This window comes from Rhinoraja longicauda, chromosome 13, assembly GCF_053455715.1.
Source record: "Rhinoraja longicauda isolate Sanriku21f chromosome 13, sRhiLon1.1, whole genome shotgun sequence".
NCBI classification, from domain to species: Eukaryota; Metazoa; Chordata; class Chondrichthyes; order Rajiformes; family Arhynchobatidae; genus Rhinoraja; species Rhinoraja longicauda.
The window spans coordinates 853,527-880,702 of NC_135965.1; the positions used below are offsets into that span (position 1 = coordinate 853,527).

Consider the following 27,176-nt stretch of genomic DNA (forward strand, 5'->3'; position numbering starts at 1 on the left):
ACATCCTGAGTTGCTGCATCATAAAGACCTCACTCTGGCAACTTCAAATACTCCCCTTCCTGTCACACATTCATTGCTCCTAAGGCCCCATTAATGTCCTTCTTTTCTCTCAAAATTATAAAAGGACTGGACAAGCTAGATGCAGGAAAAATGTTCCCAATGTTGGGGGAGTCCAGAACCAGGGTCGCAGTCTAAGAATAAAGGGGAGGCCATTTAAAACTGAGGTGAGAAAAAAATTCTTCACCCAGAGAGTTGTGAATTTGTGGAATTCTCTGCCACAGAGGGCAGTGGAGGCCAAATCACTGGATGAATTTAAAAGAGGGTTAGATAGAGTTCTAGGGGCTGGTGGAATCAAGGGATATAGGGAGAAGGCAGGCACGGGTTACTGATTGTGGATGATTAGCCATGATCACAATGAATGGCGGTGCTGTCTCGAAGGGCCAAATGGCCTCATCCTGCACCTATTTTTTATGTTTTCTATGTTTTCAACTGGTCTAATGTACAGAGAACAGCGGATGCCCCTGCATATTGCTTCCATTGACCTCACCAAGGCATTTGACTTCGTCAGCAGAGATGGTCTATTCAAGGCTCTCCCGAAGATCGGCTGCCCACCAAAACTGCAGAGCATGATAGAATCCTTCCACATCAACACGAAGGGGACAGTGCAGTTCAATGACAGTTTCTCGGAGCCCTTCGACATCCGCAGTGGCGTCAAACAAAGCTGCGTCCTCGCTCCCACACTCTTTGGGATTTTCTTCGCTCTGCTCCTGAAACATCCCTTCAGCACCGGAACAGAGGGGATCTACCTGCGTACTAGATCAGACGGCAAGCTCTTCAACCTCACCCGCCTCCGAGCCAAAACAAAAGTACGTGAAGCTCTCATCAGAGACATGTTGTTCGCCGATGATGCAGCAGTTGTGTCCCACACCCAGCAGGAACTACAGTCATTGATGGACCGCTTCTATCGGGCTTGCAAGGACTTTGGGCTGACCATCAGCCTGAAGAAGACGAATGTCCTGGGACAGGATACAGAGGCACCGCCTGCAAGCACCATCAACGACTACGAACTCGATGCCGTCCATCAGTTCATGTACCTCGGCTCCACCATCACCGACAACCTCTCCTTGGACACAGAGATTGACAAGAGGATCGGGAAGGCAGCTACAACTCTCGCTCGCCTCACAACTCGAGTGTGGACCAATCCAAAGCTGACAGTGAAGACAAAGATAGCAGTCTACAACACCTGTGTCAACAGCATGCTGTTGTACTGCAGTGAGACATGGACTACATATGCCAGACTGGAGAGAAGACTCAACACCTTCCACCTTAGTAGCATCTGCCGTATCCTGGGTATATCCTGGCAAGACACAGTGTCCAACGCTGAGATTCTGTCTCACGCTGGCCTTCCCAGTATGTACACTCTACTCAGGCAGCGCATGGACGATGGCCGTATGCCAAAAGACATCCTCTATGGAGAGCTGACATCTGGGAGGAGAACCATCGGCCGCCCCCAGCTACGTTACAAGGATGTCTGCAAGAGAGATTTGAAGGCGCTCGACATCGATGTGGAGTCCTGGGAGAGCCTTGCAGCTGACTGTACGAGGTGGAGAAGAACCCTGAACCAACATCTCAAAACGGGGGAAGAGAAAGTGATGAACGCAGCGGCAGACAAGCGGGCACGCAGAAAGGAGCGCATCAACTTCAACAGACCAGAGACTACACACAAATGGGACCTTTGTGACAGAGACTGTCACTCCCACATTGGTCTCTTCAGCCACAAGCGACACTGCTCTAGCCGGTGTGGAGCAAGCAGCCAACTAGGATGCAGCACCCATGGTCAGCCATGACCGAGGGGGGCCTACAATGTAGCCTCAGCTGACCATCTTGTTCTAAAATTGGCTAATTTAAGATTATACTGCTGCCATCTCCAAATCCTATTTACTCCCAGTTTTGCAGTGTATCAACTTGATTATTTTTACTCTGGTTTTCAAATCCCTGGATGGCCCTGTTCCTCTCCATCTCTGTATCTCTTTCAAGTTTACAACCCTCTGAGATCTGACCTCTTCATCGTAGCTTCATTATTTTTGGCTAGCTTCAGCTTCCAAACCATTAAAGTTGGAAATTCCCACCCTGAAAGTCTGGTAAAAACTGAAAATGCTACAAACAGCAGCAGGTCAGGATGCCTACGTGGATAGTGAAACAAATAACATTTCAATGTGTAGGAAGGAACTGCAAATGCAGGTTTACACCAAAGATCGACACATAATGCTGGAGTAACTCAGCGGGACAGGCAACATCTTTCAATAGAAGGAATGGGTGACGTTTCACAGAGTGCTGGAGAAACTCAGCGGGACAGGCAATATCTTTCAATAGAAGGAATGGGTGAGACAGTTCATGTCGAGACCCTTCTTCAGACTGGGAGTCAGGGGAAAGGGAGACACAGAGATAAGGAAGGGTAAGGTGTGAAAATGAGACATCAAAGTGGGTGGGGGTCAAGGAAAATATCGAATAGATCATTGTTAGCTACGGGAAGATGACAATGAAGCATAGAGAGAAAGAAATCAGGTGGACAGTTAGACTGGTCGGAGAAGTAGGAAGGGAGGGATGGAGAGAGAGGGAGAGCAAGGGTTACTTGAAGTTAGAGAAGTCAATATTCATACCACTGGGGTGTAAGCTGCCCAAGCAAAATATGAGGTGTTGTTCCTCCAATTTGCACTTGGCCTCACTCTGACAATGGAGGAGGCCCAGGACAGAAGGGACAGTGTGGGAATGGGAGGGGGAGTTAAAGTGTTTAGCAGCTGGGAGATCAGGTAGGTTTAGGTGGACTGAGCGGAGGTTCATTTTAAGTCAGTTAGTTCAATCAGAAACCACTTTGCTATCTCTCCCAGCTGCGAGAAAAAGAAATGACAGATCTTTTGGCCACATGTCCTTGTAGCTTTGGTGAAATTCTGTTTTTCCTGTCCTGAGAAGCATTTCAACTCTGCAGAAAGAGCTTTCAAACATCAGCTTCGAACATTCGATTGAAATGAAAATGAAGCAACGTTGAAAAAATAGGCAAAAACTATCGTCGTAGAGTCATAGAGCCTTCCAGCAAGGAAACAGGCCCTTCGACCCAACTTGCACATACTGGCCAACATGTCCCATCTACACTAGTCTCACCTGCCCAGATTTAGCCCATATTCCTCCAAACCAGTCCTATCCATGTACCTTTCTAAATGTTTCTTAAACATTGCAATAGTACCTGCTGCAACTACCTCCTCTGGCAACTCATTCCAACTTTGTTTCACGCTCGATGTGTGAAAAACATTACCCCTCATGTTCCTATTAAATCTTTCCCCCCCTTATGGCGAGTCCGAAAACTTGTTGGTTGTAGAAGAAGTTTATTGCAGCCGCAATATTCGAATACAGAGTTAAACAACAAGGTAAAGGACAACCATCAAAAACTTACTGTCTTCTTCGAAGACTTCGCCGAACTGAACATTTCGGGCGCCAAAAGCGCACATGACCACGCTGGCCAATCAGCGATGTCGCTCCCTGGACCAATCCCCATGGTCGCGTTCACACGTGACCTCGCTGGCCAATCCGAGGGTTCGACGACCTGGACCATTCTCTATGGTCGCTACATGACCCCCCCAGAACCCGAGGTGCGGAACCTAGCAGGGAGCCGGATTTCGCGACCATAACGAGTACGGAGAGGGACAGCCTGAACCACAGGAGCCGGGGGTTCCGGACTTGGCGGGAGGTCCTGGAGGAACTGCCGGAACGAGGGGTCCTGGAGGAACTGCCGGAACGGGGGGTCCTGGACTGAGCGGAACTAACGGAGGTCGGCCTCTCCTAGGGGTTTGACCGACCAGGACTGGTTGATCCGGATCCAAATGTGCAGGTTTGAGCCGGGACACCGAGACGAGCTCACTCTTGCCGCACATGTCTAAGGTGAAGGTAGCCGTTCCCTTACGCAAAACCCGGAACGGCCCTTGATAGACCCTCTGCAACGGGGCGCGATGGGAATCTTTTCGCAGAAAAACAAACTCACAGTCCTTCAGGGAAGGCGGTTCATGTACCATGGGACACCCATGACGTGAAGTCGGAACTGGAGCCAGGGAGCCCACCCGTTCCCGGAGAGATGCTAACACTGATGGGACTGTAGGCAGCTGGTCTGAAGGGTCCGGAAACAAATCTCCGGGTACTCGAAGTGTCGAGCCATATACTAGCTCCGCGGACGACGCACCGAGATCTAGCTTAGGAGCAGTCCGGATGCCCAAAAGAACCCAGGGGAGCTGGTCTACCCAGTCCGGGCCTTCAAGCCTTGCACTGAGGGATGCCTTAAGTTGACGGTGGAACCTTTCTACGAGTCCATTTGCCTGGGGGTGATATGCAGTAGTGGGTTGTAACTTGGAACCGTACAGTTCTGCGAGCGCGGCCCAGAGGGACGAAGTGAACTGTGGCCCTCTGTCAGTGGTAATAACTGCCGGGACCCCGAAACGAGCTACCCAATGAAGGGCCAAAGTCCTAGCACAAGACGCTGACGAAATATCAGACAATGGGAAAGCCTCTGGCCACCGGGTGAACCGATCCACCACCGTGAGGAGGTGGGTGTAGCCCCGGGAGGAAGGCAAAGGCCCGACCAAATCCACGTGGATGTGGAAAAAACGAACTGCTGGGACCTCGAAATCCTGTACGGGGGGCTGGACATGGCGCTGGACTATAGCGGTCTGACAGGGAACGCAGGAACGCGCCCAACCCGCTACCTGTTTCCGTAGGCCATGCCAGACAAACCGAGCTGCTACCAAAGCAGAGGTGGAGCGGATGGACGGGTGTGCCAGCCCATGAATGGCATCGAAAACCCGGCGCTGAAGGGAGGGCGGTACTACCGGCCTGGGACGGGGAAGAGAAACATCGCACCAGACTTTTGTGCCTTCCTACCCACAAGCTACCTGGGCCAACTTCAATCCCGAAGTGGTGGACTGGTATGCCGAAGCGGTATCCGCTAGAAGCTGTGCCTCCGCAAGCTCCTGGGGATCCACTTCGCAGTCCACCGCCGAAATAAGGGAAAAAGCAGGTCTAGACAGGGCGTCAGCAACGGCATTGAGCTTACCCGCGACATGACGGACATCGGTGGTGAATTCGGAGATAGCAGTCAGGTGCCGCTGCTGGCGGGCCGACCATGGGTCAGACAATTTAAAAAATGCAAATGTTAATGGTTTGTGGTCCGTAAAGGCCACAAATGGGCGGCCCTCAAGGAAGTACCTGAAATGACGAACAGCTAAATAGAGGGCCAGAAGCTCTCGGTCAAATGCGCTATACTTCAGCTCAGCCGAATTTAGTTGCCGGCTGAAAAACGCTAAAGGCTGCCAACGGCCACCGACCTGCTGCTCCAGAACCCCGCCCACCGCCACGTCAGAGGCGTCAACCGTCAGGGCCGTGGGGGCGGAGGGGCTCGGGTGGACCAACATGGTGGCGTCTGCCAAGGCTGCCTTAGCTGCTGTAAAAGCCGACTCTGCGGCCGGGGACCATGTCAACTCTACCGGTTTTCCTGCAAGGCATTGGAAAAGCGGGCGCATGACCCGCACAGCTGCCGGAACGAACCTATGGTAGAAGTTAACCATGCCTACGAACTCCTGTAGTCCTTTTACTGTGGTGGGCCTGGGAAATGCCCGGATAGCCTCCACCTTCTCGGGCAAAGGGGAGGCGCCGGCAGGGGTAATTCTGTGCCCTAGAAAATCAAGAGAAGGGAGGCCGAATTGACACTTGGAGGGTTGGATAATGAGCCCGTGGTCTTGGAGCCGCTGGAACACAGTCCGCAAGTGGACCTGGTGTTCCTGTACTGAGGGGCTGGCGACCAGGATGTCGTCTAAATAAATAAACAAAAAGGGTAAACCCCGGCCCACACGGTCCATCAGTCGTTGGAAAGCCTGTGCCGCGTTCTTTAAACCGAAAGGCATACGCAACCATTCAAACAACCCGAACGGAGTAATCGTTGCAGTTTTCTGTATGTCCTCCGGTCGCACCGGAATCTGGTGGTATCCTCGCACCAAATCGATTTTGGAGAACACCACCGCTCCTTCCAGCCCAGACGAAAAGTCCTGTAGGTGCGGTATGGGGTAGCGATCAGCCGTGGTGACAGCATTGAGACGCCGATAATCGCCACATGGTCTCCACCCCCCAGATGCCTTGGAGACCATATGTAACGGCGAGGCCCACGGGCTGTCAGACTGACGGACAATTCCCATTTCCTCCATCTTCCTGAACTCCGCCCGTGCCACCACCAGTTTGTCTGGCGGTAGTCTCCTGGCCCGAGCGAAAACGGGAGGGCCTTCGGTGCGGATGTGATGGGCCACGCCGTGCTTGGCCGAAGACGTGTCAAAACGTTGAATGAGCAGCTCTGGAAACTCCGCCAGGATCTCAGCATACGAGTCAGGGGCCGCGACGACGGCCTGGACAGTAGGGCTGGGCGGGGAGGCGATTGTCGGAGCGACGGGCTCATCTCCGGCGGAGGGTCGGAGGTCGTTACCGCGGACATCAGGGACCAGTGAAAAAGCCCAGAGAAAATCTGCGCCCAGGATCGCTTGTCTGACGTCGGCTATGATGAATGGCCATTCGTACGTGCGGAGGCCTAACACAAGGGACATCTTCCGTATACCGAAAGTGCGAATGGGGCTGCCATTAACTGCGATGAGGGTGGGACCTGTCTTACCCGATCTGGTTTCGAGGTCGGTCGGCGGCACTATACTGACGATGGCTCCCGTGTCCACCAAAAATTCTGTGTCCGTGAATCGATCATGGACGTAGAGGCGTCGGTTCTGGCCAATTGTAACTGCCCCTATGTACGATCGGCCGAGGCATTTCCCGCGAAGGTACAAGGCGAGCGGCAGTTGCGGGATTCGCTACCCCATCGTAGGTGATAATAGCACCAGCCGCGCTTGTGCGGATCTTTTTGGCGGGCTTTCGGAGAATTGGCGGGAGACGCGGCGCCATCTTGATGTCGCTGTGGCGTGGTCACTGATGTCGAGACCTTGTTGATCGAACCGCTTGCCTTGTTTTTAGCCGCTATGAGCGCGTCCACTTTCGCTGCATATGCTTCGGGGTCCTTAAAAGAACAATCCGTGAGCAGCAGTCGGACATCCTCAGGAAGCTTCTCTCGGAATGCCTGTTCGAACATAGGGCAATCCGTATGCTCACCGGCTAGCATCATCATTTCGGACATGAGAACGGAAGGCTGTCGGTCTCCAAGATCCGGTAGGTGCAGAAGTCTTGCAGCGCAATCATGCTTATTAAACCCGAAGGTTCGCAGTAACACTTTCTTCATGGCCTCGTACTTGCTTTCCGCAGGTGGATTAACGATGAACCGCATCACGCGCGTGGTCGTCTCCGACGATAGAGCGCTGACGAGGTAGTAATACATCGTGGAGTCGTCCGATATCTTCTTTATATGAAATTGAGCTTCGGTGTGGATAAACCAAGATTGCGGTGCATGCGTCCAAAACAACGGAAGGTGAACGCTTACCGCGCTTAACTCCGGTGTGCCCGGCGCGGCCATCAACAACGAGGCGTCGTGTTCCTGCATAGTCGGTGATCGTCCAGATCACGTCGGGGTCACCAATATGGCGAGTCCGAAAACTTGTTGGTTGTAGAAGAAGTTTATTGCAGCCGCAATATTCGAATACAGAGTTAAACAACAAGGTAAAGGACAACCATCAAAAACTTACTGTCTTCTTCGAAGACTTCGCCGAACTGAACATTTCGGGCGCCAAAAGCGCACATGACCACGCTGGCCAATCAGCGATGTCGCTCCCTGGACCAATCCCCATGGTCGCGTTCACACGTGACCTCGCTGGCCAATCCGAGGGTTCGACGACCTGGACCATTCTCTATGGTCGCTACACCCTCACCTTAAACATATGTCCACTGGTTCTCGATTCCCCTACACTGGGCAAGAGACTCTGTGCATCTAACCGATCTATTCCTCTCATGATTTTATACACCTCTATAAGATCCCCCCTCATCATCCTGCCTAGCCTGCTCAACCTCTCCCTATAGCTCAGCTGCTCAAATCTTGGCAAGATCCTCGTAAGTCTTCTCTGTACCCCATTCCAGCTTGACAACTATATTTCCTATAACATGGTGCCCAAAACTAAAAACAATATTCTAAATGTGTCTCATCACATCTTGTAACTGCAACGTAACCTTGCAAACTCTATACTCAATACTCTGACCGATGAAGGCCAAGATACCAAAAGCCTTTTTGACCACCCTGTTCTACCTGTAAAGACACTGTCAACAAACTCTGTACCTGCACTCCTCGATCCCTCTGCTCCCCAGAGCAATACAACACTCCCCAGAGCCCTACTGCTCACTGTGTAGGTCCTGCCCATGTTAGACCTCACCTGAAAGCACTGTCGGGGTCCTTGGACAGAGCCGAGGGAGGAGATACAGGTGTTGCATCTCCTGCGGTTGCAGAGGAAAGGGGAAATAAAGGGATTTGGGTTAAAGGCAGGTAAATAGGATTAGCATAAATAGTTATCTCGTTTGGTCGGAATGGGTCAGCCTTTTTCCATGCTGTGTGACTCTTTGACTCTAAATCTATTTATTTATTTCCTGAATCACCTCGTGGTTCATTGCTCTCCAGCACCTCATTAAGATTCATGAACTTAAACGGCACAGTGACACCACTAGTCGAGCTGCTGCCTCACCAAGCCACACACCGTGGTTCAGTCCTGATCTCAGGTGCAGTCTGTGCGCAGTCAGAACATTCTCTCTGTGACTGCGTGCTTTTCCTCCTGATGCATGACTTTCCTCCCACATCCCAAAGGCGTGCGTGTCTGCGGGTTAATTGGCCTCTATAAACGTTTCCTTTAATGTTAGCACGTGGTGCAAAAATGGGAAAACATAGAACGAGTGGGAATGGGTATCGATGGTCGGCATGGACTTGATGAGCGAAAAGGGCCTGTTTCTACGCAGTATCGCCAAACTACAAACTAAACCAGTCTTCAGAGAAAATATTTAATGACGCACTCTTGCACTGTTCTCAGACAACTGAGAATGGTTCTGTGCTGACCCAATACCTTCAAATGTATTATCTAGCAAATGCAACAGAGCAGTGGTCTGGAATAGGAAACCGGGCTCACTTTTCTTCTTCCTAACCCAAGTTTCAAAGGTTCCAGTATCACTCTGGCTAAACTGCCTGTATAAAGTTAAACTTCTGGTTTGTCAGTTAGGCAGGCTTTTCCATGAGAGGCTGAATTTTAATCCAATAACATAAGCAAGAGAAAATAGTTTAACATTTTGCCAATGATTTGAACAAAGAGAACTATTAATTGCTCACTTAATATCTTACCGGCACATCCATCAGTTGTAATATGTGGATGAAAGTTCTAGTATTCCTGTAAATCTTATCTAAGAGAGGTTTTATTGAATCATTAGCAATAAAGTGTTTGGCGGTCTGTGTTGCATTAGATAGCATAATTAGGCCAGCCTTGATTTCTTCGTTTTTCATATGTTTCTGTAAGACAAAATAATATTAAAACAGTTTTAAAGTAACTTCTAGTCTCAAGTTAAAGATGCAGTTTATAGGTGCACAGTGTGATTATCTGCGCTCATTAAACACAATGCTGTTCCATTTACGAGTTGCTTTTGAGCTGGTTTTGGCAGTAATCAGGCTTTCACCAACGCACTGATGGGAATATATAACTATGAGTTTATTGCCCTGTTGATGCTAGATCGGTGTTCCCATGAACTGGTGTGTGTTTTAATATAGAATTATAGAATGATATCCTGAACCATAAATACAATACTATTTACAACTGTGACCTCCGCAAGACTGGGAGCTACTGGTGAAGTGCTATTTAGATTTCAACCACCTGAAATAAACTAACTAGGAAAAATAACATTTGCTAATAAGATCATGAGGATTCTACAATAACTTAGGGGTGAAAATGGGAAACAAGTCAGAGAATGCTGCAAGCACTCAGCAGAAATGTGACTTTGGTGGGGAACAGAGTCAACGTTTTGGGTCAAGGAACTGGAACGAATGAGAAAATAAGCTTGTTAAGTTGCAGAGAGAGGGGGGTGTAAAGTTACAGAGGAATTACTGCGATAGAGTGCACAACAAAGTTTAGTTTAGTGTAGTTTAGAGATACACCGTGAATACAGGCCCTTTGGCCCACAAAGTCTACACTGACTATCGATGACACAATCACACTAGTTCTATCCACTACATTAGGGGCAATATGCAGAGACCAATTAACCAACAAACCCGCAGGTCTTTAGAATGTGGGAGGAAACCATAGCACCCAGAGGAAACCTATTTGGCTACAGGAAGAACATGCAAACTTCACACAAACAGGATTAAACCTGAGTCTCTGGTGCTGAGTTCATAAAGGACCTGTCCCACTGCCGGCGACTGTCAAAGTCGTAGCAGATCGCCAACATTTTCTTTTACCCGACGACAATGACCACGACAATGCCGAGTCAGGTCGAGATTACACCGTCTTCGGAAACATCGCGAAATTCCCTCGCTGTCAATGCTTCTCCAGCGTCCTAATTTTCGCTGAAATCACTGACAAGTCGGTAAGTACTTGAGAGTTTGGAACTATAACATCTTGTACGGGTTACTTAAAAACCAAGCTTCACTGTAACAAGGCATAAACTGAATTTACTTCCAGTTTACTAATAGCTGTATTAAAAAACAAAAATTAAAAAGTGGTTCAGTGGATTTTTGTGAAAAGTGTGTGGGCATTCTTTGAAAATGTACGGGAGATGCATATCTGGTTTCTGGGTTGCATATCTGGGTTGGGAGCCCAATTTAAATGTAATGGCTGATGGCCATAAACATCGTGAAAATCCCCACGCTTACCTGACCGTCAAACTGTCGCCTCCAATCTACCTGTCAAATGTCCTGACGGTAAATAAATTGGTTAAACACAAGCATTTTATGGTATTTTGAAATGACTTTACTTATTTTAATATAATGTGCTTCTAAATGGATCTGCGACAACCTATTAAACCTGGGGACAGCATGCAACAGCGCCCACAATAAGAAACGATACCTGCCGACAAGCCAGCTGTCACCCAGAGATTTCACTCCGGATGATTTTTCAGCGACACGCTGAGATCAACTATGATTCTTGGAAGACTCCTCACGATCATGCCCGCGACACCACTGTGCCACCCACAAAGTTGTTGAAGTAACAATTATTTTAAAGATTAGCAATTGGAGACAGAAAGAAAAATTAAACAGATTGAAACAGAGACATATAGGGAAAGAAAACAAAGATGGTTACCTGAAATTGTTAAATTCAATGTTAAGTCCCGAGGGCTGCAATTGAAAGATGAGCCCAGCTTAAGTCCAAAGATAGACACAAAGTGCTGAATAACTCAGGGGGTAAGGCAGCATATCTGGAGAAAAAGATGGGTGATGTTTTGGGTTGGAACCCTTCTTCAGACTCAAATTGGAGGCAGTCTGGCTTTCAGTCCGAAGAGGGTCCCGATCTGAAAAGTCACCCATCCAGAGATGCTGCTTGACCTGCTAGGTTACTCCAGCACTTTGTGTCTAACTTCGGTATAAACCAGCATCTGAGGTTCCTTTCTACACCAGCTTATGCCCAATTGTGTGTTTCATTTCTGCAGTGTGGAGAATTTCATGGTCATTAAATACTAAACAATAAATTGCTAGAAGTTAAAGTTTCACCTGACAAGATTATGTGAACCCTTTGGTGGTAGAAAGGAATGAGGTAAAGGAGGAACTGGTCCATCTCCATCCAGTACCCTGTGAAATAGTCCCTTCGGAAAGCTGAAAGTGGAGGGAAGTTGGAGGTGAAAGATATGATGGACAATGGCTCATTGAATGCGGAGGTTGGTGGGATGAAAGGTGAGGTTAAAGGGAAGCCTAAAAATATCACTGCTGGAAGGTCAGGGGACGAGAGCAGAAGTGCAGAAAAAGACAAAAGCAGTTTGGTAAAAGGAAAGCCACTGGTTGCAGATTAATGCTACAATAGAATGTGTTATTTTGTTCCGTTCATAGTTAATGTGACATATTTCTTTTTTTATCAGGAAAAAGTAATTGAACAACTTTGGGGTGGCACAGTGGCAAGTGGTAGAGCTGCTGCCTTGCAGCACCAGAGACCCAGGTTCCATCCTGACCCTGGGTGCTGTCAAGATTCAAGATTCAAGATAGCTTTATTGTCATCCAAATTGGACGAAATTCAGTCACCCACAGTCCAACAACAAAAGCATCAAAATAGGCATTAAAATTACACAACCCCCAAAACACACAAAAGAAACATCCATCAAGAAAACATCCATCACAGTGAGTCTCCTCCAGTCCTCTCCTCACTGTGATGGAAGGCCACAATGTCTTTTCCCTTCTCCTGCTGTCCTCTCCCGCAGTCAGGTTGTTGTGGTTGCAGGCCGCGCCGGACGGTCCGCAGCGGGCCGAGCCTAAGGCGAGTCGCAGCCGCTCCCGCAGCCTCCGAAGACGGCCGGCTCTGCCGATGATAAGTCCGATCCAGGGCGGGCGAACACACTGCCGCTGTTGTTGCACGTCGGGGCGGTCTTGGCTCCCGACATTGAAGCCCCCGCCCAGCAGAGAAATATCCCGCGGCCTATCTTAGGCCGCGCCGGACGGTGAAATGTCCGCGACCCAAGCCCCGCGATCCGGGGCGGGCGAACACGCTGCCGCTGCCGGAGCTCCCGATGTCGGCATCCACGCGGCCCGAGCCTAAGGCGAGTCGCAGCTGCTCCCGCAGCCTCCGAAGACGGCCGGCTCCGGTGATGGTAAGTCCGATCCGCGGGTTCTGCGAACCGGAGCCCTGGAGGCCGCCAGCTCCAGGAGTTGGGCCGATGGTAGGCCGCAGCAGGAACGGAGACAACACCCAGAAAACAAAGGTCGGGTCTCCGTTCGGAAGGGACACCTATTTACAATTTTACAGTTCCCCCCCTCCCCCCCACATACACACATAGTACACAAACACAAAAACACCACATCACAACTAAAATTAAGACAAAAAAACAACAAAAACACAATGACAGATGGACCGCAGGTAAGCCGCAGCTGCTATGGCTGTACATAGTTTGTACCTTCTCCCTGTGACCACGTGGGTTTTGCCAAGGTGCTCTTTTTTTCTCCCACACTCCAAAGATGTACAGGTTTGTAGCCTAGAGTCATAGAGTCATACAGTGTGGAAACTGGTCTTTCGACCCAATTTGCCATATCGACCAACATGTCCCACCTACACTAAACCTCCCCTGCCTGTTTATGGCCCATATCCCACTAAACCTCCAAACCTGTCTTATCCACGTCTAAAAATGATGACAGTGCCTGCCTCAACTACCTCCTCCTGCTGGAAGCTGCAAAATGCTGCAGATGCTGGTTTAAATCGAAGGTAGACACAAGATGCTGGAGTACTCCAGTACTCCTGAGTTACTCCAGAGTTACTCCAGCATCTTCTGCCTACTTCCTCCTGCAGTTTGTTCCATACATCCACCACCCTTTGAGTAAAAAGTTATCCCTCAGGTTCTTATTAAATCTTTCCCTCCTCACCTTAAACATTTATGTTCTGGATCTCGATTCCCCTACCCTGGACAAGGGACTCTGTGCATCGACCCGATCTGTTCCTCTCACGATTTTCTACACCTCTATAAGATCACCCCTCATTCTCCAGCGCTCCAAAGAATAGTGTCCCAAGGAACATGGCACCCAAAACTAAACACAATAATGTAAATGTGGTTCACCAACGTCTTATATAACTGCAACATGGTCTCCCAACTCCTATACTCAATACTGACTGATGACGGTTAATGTGCCAAAATCCTTTTTGACCACCCTATCTAATTATGACGCCACTTTCAAGGAACTATGTACCTGCTCTCTCTTGATCTCTCTGCTCTACAATACTCCCCAGAGCCCAACCTTTAGTTGTGTAGGTCCTGACCAACTCAGCCCAACTACCCAACCGATCAAGATCCTGCCTCAATTTTTCACAACCATCTTCACTATCTATAATAACAACCAATTTAGTGTCATCTGCAAACTTGCTAATCATGCCATGTAGGTTCACATTGATATAGATGACAAACAGTAATGGGCCCAGCACCGAACCATGAGGCACACCACACCACCAGTCAAAGACCTACAGTCCTAAAAGCAACCTTCCACCATCACCCTCTGCTTTCTTCCATGAAATCAATTTTCTATCCATTCAGTTATCTCTCCTTGGATCCCATGCAAACTAACCTTCCAGAGCTACCTACCATGCGGAACCTTGCTGAAGGCCTTACTGAAATCCTTGTATACAATGTCTATAGCTGTGGCCTCATGAACCTTTTTGGTCACATCTTCAAAAAACTCGATCAGATTCGTAAGACATGACCTCCCATATACAAAACCGTGCTGACTATCCTTAAACAGCCTTTGTCCATTTAAATACATGTACACCTTATCTCTCAAAATGCTCCCTAGTAACTTTCTGACACATATGTCAGGCTCACTGGCCTATAGTTCCCAGGCTTTTACTTACCACCATTCTTGAATAGAGGCACAACATTTGCCACCCTCCAGTCTTCCACCACCTGACCTGTATTTAATGATGACTCATAAATCTCAGCCAGATTTTCTCCCCACTGTGTCCTCAGATATATCTGATCAGGCCCTGGAGATCTGTCTACCTTCATACCCGTCACGACCTTCAACACCTCTTCAACCGCAATACTGACTGCTCTCAACACACTTCCATTGACTGCCCCAAGTTCCCGAATCCTCATTCATGGTGAAAACAAAGGAGAAATATTTGTTGAGGACCTTGCCCATCTCCTGTGGCTCCACCAGAGTTGACCACTGATTCCTGAGCGGTCCCACTCTCTCCCTAGTTACCCTTTTTCCCTTTGTGTACATAAAATCTCTTGGGATTAGGCCTAATGAAATCGGCAAGATCTGTCTCCTCTCCCCTGTTTGCTTTCCTGATTTCCATTTTTAGCTTATTCCTTCATTCCCAAAAGCCCTCCATTGATACACTTGATCCCAGCTGCCTCTACCTGCCCCATGCTTCTTTCTTACTCTTGACCAGAGCTTCAATTTCCCTAGTCATCCAGGTTTCATTACACTCACTTGTCTTGCCCTTCACTCGAACAGGGACATGCATGTCCTGGCCTCTTGTCAGCACACATCACTTTATACAACCTGCTCCAATCAACTTGAGCGAGTTCCTTTCTCCTACCCTCAAAGTTGGCCTTGCCCCAGTTTGGAATTTTAACCCGTGGGCCCGCTCTGTCCCTATTCGTAACTATCTTCAACCTAACAGAACAGAGGTCACAGGTCCCAAAGACTCATCCATGAACACTTCATCCACTTGTCCCTCCCAATTTCCTAAGACTAGGTCAAGCATTACCTGTGTAGGGGCCTCTACATGTTGCTGGAGGAAACTTTCCTGAACACATTTGATAAATTCTACCTCCTTTTATTTAATATTATTTAACTTATTTAATTTTCTTACAAACACCAGATCCAGTGATATTTTTACTGGATGGGTACTTACACTTTTGGACCTCCACACACGTAGATTAAGACCAGTACTTGGAAGAGGGATTGCATTAGGAAATTGAAACGTCTGGTTACACTGCAAGAAAACACAAAACAGAGAAGGCTATAACATTTTCGAGAAGAATAACAGAGGGACAATTTTATTAAAGTGTACTTCTACCACTGAACTTTTAAGTGCAAATTTTATAAATTAACATTTTTCATTTTAATGCTCTGCCTTAATGACCTATCAGAGCTACAAAAATATTATCACGTTTTAGTGTTGCTTCTTATATTTCCATGGTTTGCCCAATATGTTGTCAACCAAGCAATCAAATGCCATCGTTGCCTTGGCACTCCTTGCCACCTCAATATTTTTTTCTATATTTTTGGTTACCACTAACTTGTTATCTAAATTGAAGGATGAATTTTAAAAAATGTAGCTGACTTGTGGACAAGGAGGCACAAGAAACTGCAGATGCTAGAATGTGTAGTATAAAACAGAAAGCAAACAGAGGAACACAAGGCATTAGGCAGCATCTGTGGAAGGAAATGGACAACAGGCATTTTGGGTTGAAGGGTCGAAGTTTCAAAGTCGTCTCGACCCGAGATGGCACCTATTTCTTTTCTCTAGAGATGCTGACTGACCTGCTGAGTTATTCCAGCTTTTTGTGTCTATCTTCAAAGTAAAATTTACTTTTATTAATTGTGGAAAGTTTTTTTAATCGGTCAGCATATTCATTTCCAGGGCTGGAAGGCACGACAATGTCTTAAACTGCATTAACATTGTAAATTGTTCTAAACATTTAATCATGCATTATCTGTGTGCAGTGGTTTATTGAAGGAAACTACTGATCCAGTTCATTGTTCCAAACCAGGGACATGACTGGTTTGTTTCCAGACACCTGCTGCAGAACAACAGGAAAAATGTTCCCAATGTTGGGGGAGTCCAGAACCAGGGGCCACAGTCTAAGAATAAAGGGGAGGGCATTTAAAACTGAGGTGAGAAGAAACTTTTTCACCCAGAGAGTTGTGAATTTGTGGAATTCTCTGCCACAGAAGGCAGTGGAGGCCATTTCACTGGATGAATTTAAAAGAGAGTTAGATAGAGCTCTAGGGGCTAGTGGAATCAAGGGATATGGGGAGAAGGCAGGCACGGGTTACTGATTGTGGATGATCAGCCATGATCACAATGAATGGCAAAGCTGGCTCGAAGGGCCGAATGGCCTCCTCCTGCACCTATGTTTCTATTGATGTTGGCATCTACAATTGAATGACTAGACGGCAAGCCCCAGTAGAAGCTGAGAAGGAGGAACAAAACTCCACGCCCAGAAAAAATGGGGCTACCAATCCTGGAATGGTTGAGAGGCAGAGCAGAAATCTTGGATGGGTGCGCTGATCAGAGAAAGGTGGAGATGTTGCAAGCTATGTCAGACTTTAGTTACTAGGCTCTCAGATAGAGCACACATATTTGTGTTTGTCCCCCCCACAGTTTAGAAGTGCTGAATGGAAGAGCCAGCAATGGCAAGCAGGCTATAAAAGGGTAATGCCACCTTTTGTTTTCCCAGTAAGAAAGCATTGAGGCCACGGGCAATCTGGATATGTTTGTGTCAAACAACCACACAATCCTGTGGATGGGGCTTTAATGTGTAATGGGTCCCTTCAGTTTGCAGCAATTTGGATTTGTGCTCGGTATCCAGTGGTGACCACATGGTAGATGGATATTCTGCATCCAGAGAATTTTGTGCAGATTGAATGATTTAGCAGTGCAAATACGGGTTGATTCAAGTCAAGTTAAATTGGTGGCTTTATAAATCCTATCTAAATGATCATGCATTTAAAGTAACTAGTGTAGTTTGCTTCAAAAATTAAATTTGCCAGAATGGCCTCGTAATTTGTTTTCTGTTCATTAATATTGACAATTCCTCACCAATTTTCAGGAATATAAGTATCATAATTAAAACTGTAACAATCTTCAATATTAATTTAATGACCAAAAGTTGTTTACTTAGAATCTATTGATGATGAAAGATCGTCGGTTCTTAAGATTATAGAAGTAATCTACCATTGGATTTATAATTTTACAGTGTGGTGAGTAGATTTTTTTCAGAAAAATATGAAAAGTATTTGTTGCATTGTCTTATATGAAGCGGAGATATGGTAGATGGCGTGTAATCCGAGCAAGTGTCAGGTACAGTTTAGTTCAGAGTTACAGTGTGGAAACAGGCCCTTCGGCCAACCGAGTCCGCATCGACCAGTGATCATCCATACATTCATTCTATCCTGGAAATTAGGGACAATTTGCTGAAGCTAATTCACTTACAAACCTGCACATCTTTGGAGTGTGGGAAGAAACCAGAGCACCTGGAGAAAACCCACTTGGTCAAAGGGAGAACGTACAAACTCTATGCAGACATCAAACCCGGGTCTCTGGCATTGTAAGGCAACAACTGTACCGCTAGGCCTCTGTGCTGCCCTTGTTTAATTTTTGGAGGTTAAATGTAAAGGGAAAATATACAACTAATGGCAAGACCCTTGTGCAGAGTGATTGTGGTGTCCAAATCCATAACTCCTTGAAAATGGCGACACAAGGAGATGGTTGTGAATGCTACCACAGTGGGCACAGTGGCGCAACGGTAGAGTTGCTGCCTTACGGTGGTTGCAGCACCGGAGACCCGGGTTCCATCCTGACTACCGGGTGCTGTCTGTACGGAGTTTGTACGTTCTCCCCGTGACCGCGTGGGTTTTCTCCGAGATCATCGGTTTCCTCCCACACTGCAAAGATGTACAGGTTTGTAGGTTAATTAGCTTGGTATCAGTGTAAATTGTCCCTCGTGTTAATGTGTGGGGATCACTGGTCGGAGCAGACTCGGTGGACCGAAGGGCCTGTTCTGTATTTCTAAACTAAACTAAACTAAGCTTGCCTTCATTTGTTGAGGCTTTGAGTATAATAGTCAGGGAGTCAGTAATATGGTTGAGGTGGTTCTGAACATCCCAAGGCCCATGAAGGTAGGTAACTCTCCAGAGCTGGTCAGATATATCCGAGGATGCTGTGGTGAAGGGAAAGAAGACACTGCAGGAGATATGTGAATCATCATTAGCCATACGTGAGGTGCCAGATGTCTTTTTGTTAGACTTTCAGAGATACAACGCAGAAACAGGCCCTTCAGCCCACCGAGTCCATGCCGACCAGTGATCACCTCCATACACTAACACTATACTACACACTCGGGACAATTTACAATTTACCAGAGCCAGTTAACCTACAAACCTGTACGTCTTTGGAGCGTGGTGGGAAACTGGCGCACCTGGAGAAAACCCATGTGGTCACAGGGAGAACATACAAACTCCATTTAGACAGCACCCATAGTCAGGATTGAACCCGGGTCTCTGGCGCTGAAAGGCAGCATCTCTACCGAGCACCACTGTGCCACCACCATGACTGTAGAGTGTCTATGGTTGTGTCTCTTTTTAAGGATGATTGTAAGGAAACGCCTTGGAACAATAGAGCAGTGTGCGTAACATCTGTGATCAGTCTGAAGAAGGGTCTCGACCCGAAACGTCACCCATTCCTTCTCTCCTGAGATGCTGCCTGACCTGCTGAGTTACTCCAGCATTCTGTGAATAAATAACATCTGTGGTAGGTAAGTAACTGGAGAGGATTCTGAGCTGTAACCTATATCATTATTTTCATAGACAGGGGCTGATTTGGGAGAGTCAGCATGTTTTGTAAATGGGAAATTGTGTTTTACAAATTTAATTGAGATTTTTGAAGGAGTAACCAAAAAGGATTCATGAGGGGAAGAGCATTGTCTGTTTGGATCTCCACAAGGCCTTTGATAAGGTTCTTTTGTTAAGGCTATAGTTGGAGTACTCGGTTCACTTTTTATCACCCTTCCATTGGAAGGAAGTCACTGAGCTGGAGAGAGAGCAGAGATTTATGAGGATGTTGCCTGGGTGAGCAGCTGAGCCATAGAGGAAGGTTTATGAAGGCCAGTACTTTATAGTTTGGAGTGTAGAAAGCCACTGAGGTGTATAACATCATGAGGGGAATAGATAGGGTTAAGAAACAGAGTCTTATACACAGGGTAGGGGAATTACGAACCAGAGGTCATATGTTGAAGGTGAGGTGCAAGATTTAACCAGAACATGAGGGGCAACGTGTTCACTCAGAGTATTGTGAATACATGATGCTGCTTTAGCGGACATTGGTTGGGCCGCATTTACGAGGATGTTGCCAGGACTAGAGGGTGTGAGCTATAGGGAGAGGTTGAGTAGACTGGGTCTCTATTCCATGGAGCGTAGGAGGATGAGGGGAGATCTTATAGAGGTGTACAAAATCATGAGAGGAATAGATCGGGTAGATGCAAAGTCTCTTGCCCAGAGTAGGGGAATCGAGGACCAGAGGACATAGGTTCAAGGTGAAAGGGAAAAGATTTAATAGGAATCTGAGGGGTAACTTTTTCACACAGAGGGTGGTGGGTGTATGGAACAAGCTGCCAAAGGAGGTAGTTGAGGCTGGGACTATCCCATTGTTTAAGAAACAGTTGGACAGGTACATGGATAGGACAGGTTTGGAGGGTTATGGACCAAGCGCAGGCAAGTGGGACTAGGGTAGCTGGGACATAGTTGGCCGGTGTGGGCGAGTTGGGCCGAAGGGACTGTTTCCACACCGTGTGACTCTGTGACTCTATGACTCTATTTAGTATTGCCTGGAGTTCTGGTCACCCCCAATACAGGAAGGATGTGAAGGCTTTGGAAAGGGTACAGCAGAGGATTGCCAGAATGAATTGTGAATCAGAGGGTATCAGCTGTAAGGAGAGATTGGCCAGATGTATTGTTGTTTTCTGGAAGGCTGGAGGTTGAGGGGCTGATAGAAACAAAAGAGAGTTCAGGATGGTGTGTAGCGGCCCGGAAACCAGGGTTCTGGATATCTCAGAGCGACTGCAGAATATTCTCAAGAGGGAGGGCGAGCAGTTGGAACTCATTGCGCATGTTGGCATAAATTACATTGGTAAGAAAAGTGATGAATTCCTGCAGAGCGGATACAGGGAGCTGGGCAAAAGATGAAAAAACACAATATCGAGGGTGGTAATCTCTGGATGGCTCCCAGGGTCATGTGCTAGTGGGAGTGAGGACATGAAGATAGGACAGATGAATTTATGGCTGACGATTTAGTGCAGGTGGCATGGATTTGGATTTTTTTTACTAATGGGATTCCTCTGGGGTAGAGGTGACCTGCACTAGAAGGTGGGGGTTACACTTGAATTGGAGGGGATCCAATATCCTGGCGGGCAGTTTTGCAAGTGCTACTCGGGAGGGTTTAAACTCGATTGGGAAAGAGACGGGATACAATGAAGGAATGCGGCAGGTGAGAGCTTAGAAGTCACTATGGAAGGTGATAAAAGCAAGTTAAGGATTAGGGCAGGGAGGGACAAAGAACTGTTGGATTAAATTACATTTATATCAATGCCAGAGGCCTGACGGGTAAGGCTGTGGAAATGTACGTGCTACTGGAACATTATAGCCATTACAGGAAACTGGCTGAGAGAGTCCAAAAACATGCAGGTTTGTAGGTTAATTGGTTTGGTGAATGTAAACATTGTCCCTAGTGGGTGTAGGATAGTGTTAATGTGCGGGGATCGCTGGGCGGCGCGGACCCAGTGGGCCGAAGGGCCTGTTTCCGCGCTGTATCTCTAAACTAAACTAAACTAAACTAAGACAGGGACAGGACTGGCAGTTGAATGCCCCAGGGTACAGGTGCAACATGTGAGACGGAGGTGGGGTAAAAGTTGAGGCATAATTGCTTTAATGATTCAAGAGAATGTCATGGCAGGAATTCAAGATTACATAACAAATGGTTCATCTTGTGAGGCCATAAGGGTGGAGATGAGAAATAAAAGCGATGATCACCCTTTTGAGAGTGTAATGTAGGCCCCCAAATAGTGAATGGACATTTGAACAAATATACCTGGAGATTGCAGGCAGCCGCGAGACTAGCAGTAGACCTCTCACAGTTGTCAAAGGAGGGGAACGTAACTTTCCCGATAAAGACCATGACTCCCATATTGCCAGGGGCTTAGCTAGGGTGGAACTTGTCAAATGTGTTTAGGAAAGTTTCCTCAGACAACATGTACAAGGCCCTACAAGGCAGAGGGTAAAGCTTGATATATTCTGAGGAAATTTGGAAGGACAAGTGACTGAGTATCAGTGGGCAAGCCTTTCCAGACCATCGACCACAGTGCTGTTAACTTTAAAATAGATATGGATAAGGATTGTGTGAGCCCACAAGTTACATTTCTGACATGGGCCAAGGCCTACTTTGATGCTATTAAACAGGAACTTGCTCATGTTTATTGGAGTAGGATATTTGCAGGCAAAGGGGGATATTTTCCAAAGAGTGATGGTGAGACTTCAAGGCATGCATGTTCCTCCTAGAGTGAAGGGCAAGGCAGCTGGGAGTGAGGAACCCTGAATGACGAGAGAAATTGAGATTCTGGTCAGGAAAAAGATGGAGGTATGAGCCAGGTATCAGCAGCTGAGACCAGGTGTATCACTGGAGTTTAGAGACCGAGGACCATAATTCAGAGAAAAATCAGGAGGGTAAAAAGTAGGGTTGCCAACTGTCCCGTATTAGCTGGGACATCCCGTATATTGGGCTAAATGGGTTTGTCCCATATGGGACCGCCCTTGTCCCATAATAGGCCCGGGGGGGCGCTGTAGCCCCGGACACTGTAGGTCCGGACACTGTAGGTCCGGACAGTGTAGGTACAGAAAGTGTAGGCGCCGACAGTGTAGGCCCGGAGGCCCGGGCGCTGGCTAATGGAGGTTGCGTAACAACCCGCCTCCTGGCCCGGGCAGCCGCCATTGGTGGAGCGGGAGCAAGTGGCCGCTGGCTGGGCGAGGTCACGTGGGGCGCGGGGCGGTGACGTCACCTTGTCCCTTATTTGGGAGTGAGATAGTTGGCAACCCTAGTAAAACGTGAGCAGGAAATAGCACTGGAAAATAAAATTACAGAGAATCCAAAGAACATGAAGTGAAAGAGGATAACTAGAGACTGAATAGAGGTCCTCAAAAACCAACGGTCATCTTTGTGTGGAGCCACAGGAGATGGGCAATGTACTCAATAAGCATTTCTCCTCTGTTTTTACCATGGAGAAAGACATGAAAACTGGGGAACTTGAGTCAGGTAATGGAGATTTCTTGAGGACAGTCTGTATTATGGTCGAGGAGAAACATGATGTCATATAAAGGTAGATAAATCTCCTAGGCCTCATCAGATATTTGTGAAAACGCTGTGGGAATCTAGAGAAAAGATTCTGGGAGTCCTGGCTCAAATATATAAATCAATGGGCAGCAGGGTGGCACAGTGGTAGAGTTGCTGCCTTACAGCGCCAGGGACCCGGGTTCCATCCTGACCACGGGTGCTGTTTGTACGGAATTTGTACATTCTCCGCATGATCACATGGGTTCTCTTGGTGCTCTGGTTTCCTCCCACACTCCAAAGATGTATAGGTTTGTCGGTTAATTGGCTTTGGTAAAATTGTAAATTGCCCCTAGTGTGTGTGTAGAATAGAGTTAGCATGTGGGGAACGCTGGTCAGGGTGTAGAGGGTGGTGGGGGAAGGGTGTAGAGGGTGGTGGGGGAAGGGTGTAGAGGGTGGTGGGGGAAGGGTGTAGAGGGTGGGGGGGGAAGGGTGTAGAGGGTGGTGGGGGAAGGGTGTAGTGGGTGGTGGGGGAAGGGTGTAGAGGGTGGTGGGGGAAGGGTGTAGAGGGTGGTGGGGGAAGGGTGTAGAGGGTGTTGGGGGAAGGGTGTAGAGGGTGGTGGGGAAGGGTGTTGTTCAGACTGGAGGCCTGTGATTGGTGCCGGGACTACTGCTGTTTGAGGTTTACATCAACGATTTGGATGAGAATGTAGAGGATGGGATCAGTAAATGTGCAGATGAAACTAAAGCCAGTGGGATCATAGATTGGGATGATGGTTATCAAAAATTACAGCAGGCTCTAGATCAGCTGGGCATGTGGTGGTACAGTGGTAGTCAAGTCAAGTCAATTTTATTTGTATAGCACATTTAAAAACAACCCACGTTAACCAAAGTGCTGTACATCTGATTAGGTACTAAGGAAAAAAATGAAACATACAGTAGCACGCAAACAGTTCACAGCGCCTCCTCAATGAGCCTCAAACGCTAGGGAGTAGAAATAGGTTTTGAGCCTGGACTTAAAGGAGTCGATGGAGGGGGCAGTTCTGATGGGGAGAGGGATGCTGTTCCACAGTCTAGGAGCTGCAACCGCAAAAGCGCGGTCACCCCTGAGCTTAAGCCTAGACCGCGGGATAGTGAGTAGCCCCAAGTCGGCCGACCTGAGGGACCTGGAGTTAGAGAGGGGGGTTAGAAGATTTTTGATGTAGGGGAGGGGAATGTCCATTTAGGGCTTTATACGTGAATAGGAGGAGTTTGAAGTTGATTCTGTACCGTACAGGGAGCCAGTGGAGAGAGGCCAGAATCGGGGTGATGTGGTCCCTTTTACAGTACCCGTCAGGAGTCTCGCTGCGGCGTTTTGGACCAGTTGCAGGCGGGACAGGGAAGATTGGCTGATCCCAGTGTATGGGGAGTTGCAGTAGTCTAGGCGGGAGGAAATGAAAGCGTGAATGATTTTTTCTGTGTCGTCGAATTGGAGGAAAGGTTTGATTTTAGCTATGGTTCGAAGTTGGAAGAAGCTGGCTTTTACCACAGCGTTGACTTGCTTATCAAATTTTAATGCAGAGTCAAATATCATGCCGAGGTTTTTGACATGCGGTTTGACTAGGCAGGATAGACTTCCAAGACTGCCTGTTATCAATTTGATGGAGTCGGGGGGGCCGAATAGGATGACCTCAGACTTGCTCTCATTTAATTGGAGGAAGTTCTGTGCCATCCAACATTTTATGTCCTCAAGGCAGTGTAAGAGGCTGTTTAAATTTGACTGGTTGTTGGGTTTCAGGGGGAGGTAAAGCTGAGTGTCATCGGCATAGCAGTGGAAAGAAATGCCTTGCCTTTGAATGATTTGGCCAAGGGGGAGCATGTATAGAGAGAAGAGAATGGGGCCTAGGATGGAGCCTTGTGGAACTCCGCAGGAGAGGCTAGCTGGAGCAGAGGAATAACTGCCTATGTTGATGGCGAAACTCCTATCTTTGAGGTACGAAGCGAACCAGCTCAGGGCAGTGCCATCAAAGACGTACCGGAGACGGTCAATAAGGATGGTGTGGTCCACTGTATCGAACGCTGCGCTGAGGTCGAGAAGGAGCAGGATTGCACAGTCGCCGGTGTCGATGGTGAGAAGCAGGTCGTTGTGTACCTTCAACAAGGCAGACTCTGTGCTGTGGTGGGCTCTGAAACCTGACTGGAAACTTTCCAGGATGGTGTTATGGTGCAGGTAGGGCAGGTAGAGCTGCTGCCTTACAGCAAATGCAGCGCCGGAGACCCGGGTTCCATCCTGACTACGGGCGCTGTCTGTACGGAGTTTGTACGTTCTCCCCGTGACCTGCGTGGGTTTTCTCCGAGATCTTTAGTTTCCTCCCACAGTCCAAAGACGTACAGGTTTGTAGGTTAATTGGCTTGGTAAATGCATAAAAAATGTCCCTAGTGTGTGTAGGATAGACAATAGACAATAGACAATAGACAATAGGCCATTCAGCCCTTCGAGCCAGCACCGCCATTCAATGCGATCATGGCTGATCACTCTCAATCAGTACCCCGTTCCTGCCTTCTCCCCATACCCCCTCACTCCGCTATCTTTAAGAGCTCTATCCAGCTCTCTCTTGAAAGCATCCAACGAACTGGCCTCCACTGCCTTCTGAGGCAGAGAATTCCACACCTTCACCACTCTCTGACTGGAAAAGTTCTTCCTCATCTCCGTTCTAAATGGCCTACCCCTTATTCTTAAACTGTGGCCCCTTGTTCTGGACTCCCCCAACATTGGGAACATGTTTCTTGCCTCTAATGTGTCCAATCCCCTAATTATCTTATATGTTTCAATAAGATCCCCCCTCATCCTTCTAAATTCCAGTGTATACAAGCCTAATTGCTCCAGCCTTTCAACATACGACAGTCCCGCCATTCTGGGAATTAACCTAGTGAACCTACGCTGCACGCCCTCAATAGCAAGAATATCCTTCCTCAAATTTGGAGACCAAAACTGCACACAGTACTCCAGGTGCAGTCTCACCAGGGCCCTGTACAACTGTAGAAGGACCTCTTTGCTCCTATACTCAACTCCTCTTGTTACGAAGGCCAACATTCCATTGGCTTTCTTCACTGCCTGCTGTACCTGCATGCTTCCTTTCAGTGACTGATGCACTAGGACACCCAGATCTCGTTGAACATCCCCTCCTCCTAACTTGACACCAAGTTAGTGTTCATAAGTGGGGATCGCTGGTCGGCGCGGACCCGGTGGGCCGAAGGGCCTGTTTCTGCGCTGTAGCTCTAAAACAAACTAAAAACTAAAAAACAAAAGTGGGCTGAAGAATGACTGAAATAAAGTTTCATGCAGATACATGTGAGATGTTGCATTTTGGGAAGTTGAACGAGGTAGGACCTTGACAATGAATGGTAAGCACTCGGGGAGTATTGTAAACTAGTGGGATCTGGGAGAACAGGTAGATAGTTCCCTGAATGTGGTGTCACAAGTAGATAGGGTGAAAAATAAAGGTCTTTGGTACTTTGGACTTCTTCAGTCAGGGTACATAGAACATAGAATTGTACAGCACAGGAATGGGCTCTTCAGACCACAATGTTTGTGCCGACCAGGATGTCAAGCTAAACTGATCTCACGATGTTCCATATCCCACAATTCCATGCATGTCTGTGTGCCTATCGAAAAGCCTCTCAAACACAGCTCTCCAATCACACCTGGCAATACATCCCAGGCCCCAACTCTCTGCATAAAACTCTTGCCCAGCACATCTCTATTAGAAGAATGGTCTGGACCTGAAACATCACCCATTGCTTCTCTCCAGAGATGCTGCCTGTCCCGCTGAGTTACTCCAGCACTGTGTCGTTCTTCTATTAAACTTCACCTCTCTCACATTGTAGCTACGCCCTCTAGTGCTGGACATTTTCAGACTGTGGAATAGGTTCTGACTGCACAGTGTCATGATTTTATATATTTCTATCAAGCTCCCCCTCAACCTCTGATGCTCCAGAGATACAATCCCTGTTTATCCAACCACTTCTTTGCAACTGAACCCCTCTAATCCAGGCCACAATCTGCGAGACCTCCTCTGCATCTGCTCCAAAGCCTCCACATCTCTCCCATAACAGGGCGTTCAGAACTGCACGCAATACCCCAACTACAGCCGAACCAAACTCTTATAGAGCTGCATCGTTACTTCCTGACTCTTGATACTATGCCCCAGATAATACTGTTAAGGGTCTTGTCATTAACTGTATATTCTCTCCTTATATTCAACCTCCCCCTCCACCCTCAAGCTCTGGGTGGTTTGTGGTTTGTTCCTCCTCGGATCACTGTCGGTAGGTACTCACCACTGCTGACCGGGAGCACCCCACAAGCCTTGCCGTATCCACCACCTCCAACGGGACCCCACCACTGGCCACATCTTCCCATCTCCACCCCTTTCTGCATTCCGCAGAGACCATTCCCTCCGTAACTCCCTGGTCCACTCGTCT

General features: G+C 47.8%; 1 protein-coding gene across 1 annotated transcript in view; it reads right to left on the reverse strand.

Annotated features, from left to right (window-relative positions):
• The window catches only part of LOC144599345 (erythropoietin-like), a 57,266-nt gene that overhangs the window by 7,145 nt on the left and 22,945 nt on the right, over nucleotides 1–27,176 (reverse strand). Inside the window, exons 3-4 of the mRNA XM_078410137.1 lie at nucleotides 15,528–15,608; nucleotides 9,335–9,499 (exon numbers count right to left, since the gene is read on the reverse strand). Coding sequence (XP_078266263.1) covers nucleotides 9,335–9,499; nucleotides 15,528–15,608 — 246 coding nt within the window. The remainder of the gene's footprint in view (nucleotides 1–9,334; nucleotides 9,500–15,527; nucleotides 15,609–27,176) is intronic.